At 34.0% G+C, this 10,038-nt stretch overlaps 1 protein-coding gene across 1 annotated transcript in view; it reads left to right on the forward strand.

The window, feature by feature from the left end:
• LOC106458536 (huntingtin-like) overlaps positions 1-10,038 on the forward strand; it is a 269,635-nt gene that overhangs the window by 33,630 nt on the left and 225,967 nt on the right. Inside the window, exons 9-10 of the mRNA XM_022384781.1 lie at positions 76-168; positions 5,925-6,125. Of these exons, the coding sequence (XP_022240489.1) occupies positions 76-168; positions 5,925-6,125 (294 nt within the window). The remainder of the gene's footprint in view (positions 1-75; positions 169-5,924; positions 6,126-10,038) is intronic.

Consider the following 10,038-nt stretch of genomic DNA (forward strand, 5'->3'; position numbering starts at 1 on the left):
CTCAATTAATATATTGTTTTTGTTGATTGAAAAGAAACATTGGTCACGTTTTTCTTTGAATTTTTTACTAATTAGGCCAGAGTGCAATTGCTGCTGCTACATTTGAGGATGAAGCAGCTTTAGATGATGATCCTGAACTGTTGGATCTTAGAAACAGGGAGAGTTCTGGTAATTTAATAATTTACTACTAAATTTTCTTAAATATTATATAATTGATGGCATGTATTGTTTTAGAATTTTAATGGTTTATCAGTATTGAATTAAAGGAAGAATTGAATATGATATCTTTTTTTTTTTCATTTTATTTAATTTATAGGTTTTGAATTACATTAAGAGCATGACCTAGTGGTTAGTATCCTGGTCAAGGAATTGAAGGGCCCATGGTTTGTGTCTATTTATTGCAAACTCATTTATTGGATTTTGGGACCATGGGTGCATTTTATGAGTGACGGTCAAATCCCATCATTTGATTAGAATAGCTCAAGAGTTGGTGCTGCCTTCCCTCTAAAATATTATTTCCACATTAGGGTTGGCTAATGCATTTAATCCATGTGTAGCTTTGCATGAATATCCAAAATATACAAACACAAAATGCATTGAAAATCTGAGATAAAATTACAATAGTTTTTCTTCAATAATGAAGTTAATCTGAAATTAAAGTGATTATAGAATTCTGATATGATTACTTACTTCCTCTCACAGTTGCAACTATTCTCGATTTGACTGTCCTCTAGTGTGCACATTTTTGCTCACTTCTAGCCTTGAAGGCCCACCTAATTTCAAGTGTATACCATGTGGTTCAGCTGCGTTTAAGCATGCGACAACCCTCCACCAATTGAAGTGCGACACACTCTCCTGTCACAGTTCACTTCCTCTACACAGTTGAACCTAATCTTCATATTTCGATTTGGCACATCGGTGTTAAGACATGCTGCTTGATTAAGACATTTTTTTAGTGCATTTTGAAAATATTCAGTTACTGATTTTTAGCCTTTCAAAGTATTGTTTATAATCCACTATCGAGTTGGATTTCTTTATTTAATTGTGAATTCTATTCTTACTCAATTACTAGTGGTAAGTCAATATTTTAGGATTCAAAATTTACTATTTCGACTATAATGGCTACTGATGGTACTGGCATTCAACAACCCATGACAATGGCTACAGATGCGTTGTTATTGGCAGAGGAAGTGTTGACCATAGTTCGTCGGGAGATAGCTTATTTCATGTGGGCTGAGGGATCTTCTGGTCTAGAAGCAATTTTGCCACTACCTGAAGACTGATTTCACAGAAATGGGGAGACATTTACTACCATCCCTTGGGTCATTTGAGTTTTGTCAGAAGGACTCCTCCTCCTTTTCCCCACACCTCCCATCTCTATTCCCTGTCCTAGTTCCTCCCCACTCTTAAGATCCCGTTTCTCACTAGTGTCTCACAGAAGCAGTTCCAGTTCTTCTCATCAAAGGTGCCATCAGACAGGTTTCTCTTGTGCCTCCAGGGTTCTTTTCATCATCCTCAAGAAGACCAGGGATTGGTGTCCTGTGATCAATCTATCTCATCTGAATCACTTCCTCGACATACCTCCATTCATGGAATCCTATCTCTCAGATGGGCCTTTCTTCCTGGGCTTTTGATGACAAGATTTGACGTGTCCAATTATTATCTTGGTGCCTCACATTGTTTTCTATGTTTTGTCTGCAAGGATCACATTTATCAATTCCAAGCTCGTCCTTTTGGGCTGGAATGGGCACCCTACAATTTCTGTCGGGTGGCCCAGTTGTTTCCCAATTCTTTCCTTTTCACGGGGTCAATTTCCATCATTTTATGGTTGACTGGCTTCTTTTGGCACCATCCTTTACAAAGTTTTCCTTACACACTCAACTTCTTCACAGAGAAGCTGATTGAATGGGTAGGTTTATCAAGGTGGGGAAGTCTGTTATCTATCTCACTCAGTATCTTGTTCACCTGGGAGTGTTTTTAAACTCAAATCTTTGTTGAGCCCAGTCTTCTCCACTTCATCTGTGATCCATGCAATTTTTAGTTCAGAAGGTACTATTAGCACCTTCTCTCCCTGAGAGGTTCTGTCTCTTTTTGAGATTTGGGCATCAGTGGAGGCTCTTATCCATCTGGGCGATGCCCACATGCATTCCTTGCAGTGGGTACTACAAGTTCATTGGCATTTCATCAGGAACACATTCTCTGGATTTACACATATCCCTTCCTGCTTCTCTTCAGTCCGACTTCCACTGTTCCCAAACTCTGTCTTCACACATAGCTTTTGTCCAATCCCTTGCAAGAGATTTGGGACTATCCACATGTATAGCATCCCCATTGTCTCACACCGTCCGTTCCTCATCCATGTTTGTGTATCGACGTAAGTGGAGAATATTCCATTGTTAGTCTATCCAGCATGGATTCTCCCCTTCCCTTCTTCAGATATCTGTTTTTACATGCTTGTTTGACAAGGATCTGTCATTTTCAACTATTGAGGGCTATTGGACAGCCCTGTCATCTCCCTTTCATTTTTTTTTGTTATTGTTGTATGTTTTCCTCTCCATTTATTTCCCTTCCTTCCATATCCCATAATAACTTCTGCTCTGATCTGGTCCATGCTTTACAGCATTATGTGTTGTGCACAGCACCCTTTTGAGGCTCTCACTCCCATTTGTTTATCCATTGGAAATTGTCCATTTCTTGTGATATTTCTTCTATCATCATTACTGGTTGGGTTTGTCAGGTTATCTGGATCACATATTCCTCCCTTTCTCCTCAATCTTGCCAATTTTCTGTGTATCTGTCACCTCCCAGTGTTCTTGGTTGCTCATTTCCATCAGTTCTTGGTGGAGAGTATCTAGTCCAGCATGTGGACCACTCCCCACATCTTGGTGTCACACTACTTGCACCATCTTGTGTATTCGTACTCAGCTGGATATCATCTTCCCCCTGCAGCCATATGTCAGTACAACTCTGAGTGGGTAAGTTACATTTTGTTTCTTTTTTTTTCAGGGGACTACTTAATATGTTATAGATCCTGCTCTGTGGCGAGTGGTGCCTGTCCAGGTATACTGATATGTAAACTCTACACCGTGAAATCTATAAGGTGTATCATGCACACTGTTGAGATGGGGTGTTCCACAAGATCGCTTGCAGGTTCTTCATTACAATATGTTGTTGTCATGATATAAAAGACTGTTTGGTTTAAATAATAGTGATTAATTTGTATTTGTGAGTGAATATTTTGTTATTTTTAAGTTTTGTTATGATAAGAGTTAAAAGCAGATGCTTGTAGAAGGTTTTGTTAATAACTAATTGGTGTCGAGAATATAGAAAGTGACCAGAAGACTATGTAATAAAGATATAAATAGCATGAGTCAAGCGGGAAGCAGAAGACAGACAGATAATAGCAAAAGAGAATACAGTGGTGTGAAGTTAAGTACCGCAAAGATGATAGGCCTGATGTTTGATATGTTAGAGTGAAACTAACAGTATAAAAATGATAAGAAGGATAATTTTATTCCGTCAAAGAGTGGTTCTAAAGTACTTGAATCAGCCTGGGTACACTTTGATAAAAAGGAACAGAGGATCTTCAGAAAAAAGACCAAGCGAATTACGGTAACTTGTGCCACAACTGTAAGTGAATCACACACAGAATACTAGTAAGATAGTAATATAGAGAAGATAGTTCGTCTTGTCAACTGAAATTCAAAGTAATTGAATAGGCCTAAGCAAACTTTTGACAAGAAGAAGAGAACTATATATAAATAGTGTTTATGATATGTCTGTAATCTCTATAGTGTGAAAACTTTGTTATACATATATTTAACTTGTTTTGAATATATAGATATTATTTGAAAACAAGTAAACTGTATGCTGTTTATTCATCTTTGAATTTATTGCTAACAAGTCACAGACAGCTACTGTAGAAGAATCCTAAGCCAAACAACAACATAGTATATGCTTATACTATTAAGAAATATAAATAAAAGCCATTTATTTCGACTATTGGCAAAAAGAACTTGTATATATTATTTTTAAAATATAACAGTTGTGTCATAAGTATGTTTGTACTGGACCATACACTCATGGACTAACATGAGTAAAGCAGAAATAGATTACTGCCCATCTCTAGCTTTTCTTTGATTGCTGTAATTGAGAATAGTCTGCTTTTCAAAATAGGATTTTGTGGTCACCAGTTGCACTTTCTTTGACGATGCATTCCTCCAGAGCTGCTGGAGTGGTAGATCATGGAGGAATCCTCTTGAGTGAGCACAATTCCACTCTGTCGAAAGTTGGGCGATGGTGTTCTGTCTGTGTAGAAGGCATGAATATTCTTCTGCTGCAGGTTTGATGTTTTACTCCAGATGCAGTTGGCCTGGACTAGATTTTTATATCTATTTTGCAGTTTGTCTCTCCAGCTGGGAAACCTTCCTCCTACTGCCACCTGGATGTTGGTCCCTGGGCAACTGGTTATGATTGGAGCTGGACCAGCCAATGTAAGTCCTCACATATGAGAGGGTTGGAAACTTCCTCCTACCTTGGACTGAATGTTACATCTCCAATGGCAATTGGTTTTGGACTGGAATTGACCATCCACTTTGCATTTCCAACTTCCTGACGTTGTCTGGATGTACATTCCTGGTTTTTATTGTTCCAGGTTTTGTTGAATATGCGACACATGTTGGTTTAGGTTCTCAGTATGGAAGCTCCTCTTTTCTTCTGGTTCCTACACCTGAGGTGAATGGTTGAGGACCTTCCTCCTGCTAGAGGCTGGTCGATTTCCTCCCAGTGCCACTGGTATGGACTGGAGTGGACCTCCTGATTATGGCCCAATACACCCTAGCCACTCTGCACATATTCCTCCTCCTTTTGGATTTGGGATGGATCACTTGTTCTGCCCTTTGATTGTGACACAAGTTGGCTCCACTTGGGTGAAGAGTATACCTTGTTCAGATGTGATGTAGTCTCCCATGGGTGTCTTTTCTCTACATAGAGGTGGCACACTCCATGGGTGCTCTTCAGACACTTTTAAAGGGTGCTCATATAGGTAATTTTACACTGGTCCATCCACCTGTTCAATGTGGGATTTTAGATGTAACTATGAGCAGTGGTAAGTAATTGTATCAGAAGTTAATATGTTCCTACACTGAAAATATATTTTCAATAGATACCTCCTCTCACACTTCTCACACATCCTCCACAGTTCCAGTGTTGTTTTTCTTGCCTAATCTCAATGTGTAAAATGAATCGTGTCTTTTACTTAATTTAACTTGAAAATTTTGAATCTTCATTACTAATATGGAAACAGTTCTAATATATGTATCCGTACTTTCAAAAAGGTCAAAAAAGGTGTTTTTTAATAATCAATAATGTTTTACCAGCCTTCTTAAGAAATATTCAAACAAAAATAAGGAGTACTTTTAGCACGTGAAAAGACTTGTTAGTATAAAATAAAATATTAGCAAGAGCAGCAGAATGGATATAAAAAACATATAATAAACATAAACATACTTTATTAGCTTTAGATTTTCATCTTTATTGAAAAACAAATTATGTGAAGAAGGCCAACAAAGTTGAAGTTTAATCTTTTTTGTCATTCATGTTCTTTATGTCTTCCTCTGTTTATTGCTCTACATTTTATGATGTGCTGTTGTGGATTAGTTTGGACATTTTTTTATTTTTGCTTATATTTATTTTCTTTGATATCTGTAAAATTCTATCCAGTGTAAATAGTTTCATTTACTATAAAAATATAAACATTTATGCTGTACTATAAGATTGAGAAATGGTATGTATCTAACAAGTGAATGCAAGCATGATTTTGTTCTGTAATTTTTTAATGATTTGTATTTCATAATGTAGTTAATTTTTTTTGCAAAAACTTTATACTTATGTCTATTTTAGTTTAATTTCATATATTTCTACAGAATCATTCACAAATGAATTACCTTCAGCTGATGATGCTCACTTAAGTGCTGAATTAGAATCAGAAAAACAGTACTATGAAAACCAAATAGAAACAGGAAGTTTTGCTTCTGTGGATGTTGAAGGAGAAGATATATCAGAGTATTCTAACATCACTATAAGTGGCTGTACTGATGGAAGACTGTCACCATTTGTGGCCCCCGGTTAGTAGCCTTTTGTATTTACAGTTACCTAATATTCAATATAGATGAATTATATTTTTCAGTTTAAATTTTTCTAGCTCATGTTCCAATGTGTTCTTTTTGTGTCTCTGTTGCTTACTGTTTGCCATAATTTATTGAACAAAGCATGGTAAATTTTGCTCTCAATACATTTTTTACTGTCACAAATTCCTGTTTGCTGGGAAGAAGAATATGAAATATTTTGTTTTATGACTTCTTCAGTTCACACAGCATACATTATATAGTAGAACATGGCATGAGAAATAAATGTGCCACAGTATATTCCCATATGTTGTGTTTATTAAACTTTAGTCTGTATAAAGTCCAAAGGATATGATTTGTAAGCATAGTCATTTTACCAGTATTAAAATGACATTTTTTCAGTTCTTGCTTGTTCCATGTTGTTGGTGCTCCCTGCTGTTAATATTTTATTGTGTTAATTTACAGAATTTTCATAGTACATGATCATGAAAAAAACTTCCAAGATCATTTTTTTTACTATAAACACAAATCATTGTATTATTTTTATTCAATGTTATAAGTTATTAGCACATCATAATTATCATTTTTCCAGATTTTCTATTTACAAATTTGAGAACTTTTAGCTAGTAGAAGATTAATTTTAAAAACAGGAAAATTTTTGAACTTGAAGTCAAATGGATTATTAGTGGATATGTGCAATTTTTATTTTTTCTATATGAACATATTTTGGTTATCTATCTGGGTTGAGTTGGCCAGATAGTGAGCTTGCCAAATTGTGAATAAACATAAGGTTTGGGCCACAATATGCTACTGTACTGTTGCATTTTCAACTGTGACAGTAGATCCTGTAGTTTGGTTGACTCTGTTTATGGGAGTATATCCAAGTGGCATTTCACATAATGAACAAAACAACATGAGTATAAAATAAATATTTTTTCCAACTTATAGTTTCAGATTTCACCTGTATAACCTCTAGAACCTCCTATATATATAATAATATATATATATATATATTATTTTTTTTTTCATGTTTTATATGATATTACTAACCGTAGCTATTATCATCAACTTATATAGTCTGTACTATAGTACAATGAAATGTTTAAAATTAAGACAAAAGAAAAATACACATAACTTTTAATATTGCATCAACTAATCATAAAACTTTTCCTTTTGGTTATATTCTTAATTGCATGTCTTTACATTTTCACACGTATATTTTATTTCAATGTTTTATTATCCTTTCCTGTTCATTAGCATTGTTATTTATCTCAACACATGTCAATAGGTGTCCCTGGCCAATATTATGATATAGTGGACAGAGAAACTTTAGCCTTTGGCAAAATGTGGTGGTGTTCACTTATGCTAATCCTTGTGAACCAAGGAGGCATTGGCTTATATAAAAAATAAATTATTAAACCTTTCAAATATGCATCTGAAAACATAAGTAACACATAATTAAGTAAAATATAAAACTAAAACCTAAATATTATCAACTGTTTATCAAACTAATGTATTTCTAGGTGAGTAAAATTGCTAACGTGGCAAGGACAAAAGCAGCAACAATGTTAAGAGTGGTCTGATTAGTTCTCTATATAACTCCTTGTGCCAATTTTAAAATAACTGTTAAGAGAACTTATTTTAAAAAGTGCTCTTACCATTGTTTATAAACATCTAGCTCAACTAAGTATAATTGACTGAGAAATCACAACTCGTGTAGAAATGGGCGTGGCATCTGTCAAGAGTTCGGAGAAATTTATTTCTCCTTTCTCCAAACATGCCCTAAGGAGCTTGAAAGAAGGATGTGTAAACAGAACAATTAGTATAGATTCTTCCTATATATGGAAGGTTAGTATGAGTCAAGACATTTTCAAGCTACAAAGACAAATTTAATGTTTTGTGAACTTGGGGATCAGGAGAGAATAAAACAAAACTTTGACAATTTTTCTTTAAGGTTTTTGAAATAAAGGAAATAAAACTTATATAAAACTTTGAACTATAATCTAAATTTTAATACTGATTTCATTGGCAAACATTGATAATAAATAACTTAATTAAATTTTGAATGTAACTAATAAAATCTTGTAACATGCACAGAAAATGGTACCCATAAGAAAGTAGTTAACAGTAACCATATAGGTTGCTCGTGATGCAGACTAGTTGTAGTTGCCCGTTGTTTGCCAGTTGTGATTAATGTCACAAACTTGCAAATAGAAAAGCCTGCTATTTGCCATAGTGACAATTGGAATCTGTAAAATTGCATTTAATCTTTGTTAAGTTTATTTCTTTTTCCCTTGCTGATTGCCTCATTGTAATCTGTATTTGTACTTTGTTTTATGGAAGTAAATAGCACTGATTGAGTTATAATAAATTTGCTGTTTGATCTACCAGAATCACTTCTTTGCAGGATATTAAATTCTGAAAACTAGTGTGTTTTGATTGGCATTCTTTTGACTCAGTATTTTCGAGTTTCAATGGCAACCAGGCATTGTTGCATAGGTTATACTAACTAATTGATGATTGGATTACGAAATTTTGAATCATTGACCAAACCTATTGACTGTTACACTTATAGAGCCCTTGATATTTCTGTAATTCTACATTTTGAAAAATATTTTGAATTTTGTGTTTCATTTATAGCATTTGGCTGATAACAAGACTGGAATGTATCAAAATTGGTACAATACTTAATTGTATTCCTTTTAACCCTGTTACCATAGGTATCCTTTACTGCGCATGACACAAGATGTTAGTGTCTTACTTTCAAAACTTTATTAAACTACTTTTTGTTTATGTTATACCAAATAGAATAACATAAAAGCTTAGCTAATGATTCATATATTAATAGTATACAAGTTTTAGATTTTTAATTCTACAAGGCAATATTTTTAAAAAATCCTGAATTTCCACTAATGTGACCCACATGACCATTTTCTCTTAGCATGTCGTCATCCCCATTTTATCCATCACTCCTCGAAAAAATATGTAATTAAACATAAATTACTGTATAAAATCATTATTGCTCAGACAAACCATAATTTTTAGCCTTCAATTTTGTTTGGTTACAGAGTTATTGAATAGAAAATCAGACCCCTCCTGCCACACCCACCTGTTACATCCCCTCTTTCATAATTCGTTAATAGTTCTCTCTTACGTTTTATTATATATTACCTATAACCAATAGAAAGTCAAGGTCTTCATCTATCAAATGACATATTGTATAACAATATATTTTGAACTGTTAGATGTCAGTTTCACTCAGAGTACCACTCTGGGAAAGTTAATAACTAGCTGGATGAATTTGTATCGGCTCTTGTTGCATAGTTAGAAAGCCAGAAACAATTCGAGAGTTAGGGGATATTGTCTACTTTTTGCATGTTATTTGTATATGTTCTTTGGTGTATTATTTAATTGTTTAATGCACTACAACCATTAGTATGAAAAAAAAAGTAGGGTTAAGTATCATCGATAGTCGACAGCAAAAAAAAAAAAGAATACTCCGGTAAGTACTTTGTTTTTCATGTTTATTCTTTATTTATTCTTATAGAAATAACTCAAACAAATAATAATATAATAAAAATATTTCATAACTAGAAGAGATAATTGTTTGCTTTTCTTCTTTATTTATTATTATATGTGTTAAGAAAAATAAGTTTAAGAATAGCAATAATCTATATACATATATAATGTATGATAATTAAAATGTGACTGTATTTTACAAAATACTATTCTACTAAAACACAGCCAAGACAGGTCACTTTGTAATCACTAAAGATCAGTTTTATTTTATTGGATATGGTAACATGAGTGCACGTGCGCCGTGTCATTGTAACTTCTGCCTTGTTAGCTAGGCGTGGCTGAAAGGTCAATATAATAAAAATAACAAATATATATATATAAATATATAATGTTA

This window comes from Limulus polyphemus, unplaced genomic scaffold (genome assembly GCF_000517525.1).
Source record: "Limulus polyphemus unplaced genomic scaffold, Limulus_polyphemus-2.1.2 Scaffold482, whole genome shotgun sequence".
Classification (NCBI taxonomy): domain Eukaryota; kingdom Metazoa; phylum Arthropoda; class Merostomata; order Xiphosura; family Limulidae; genus Limulus; species Limulus polyphemus.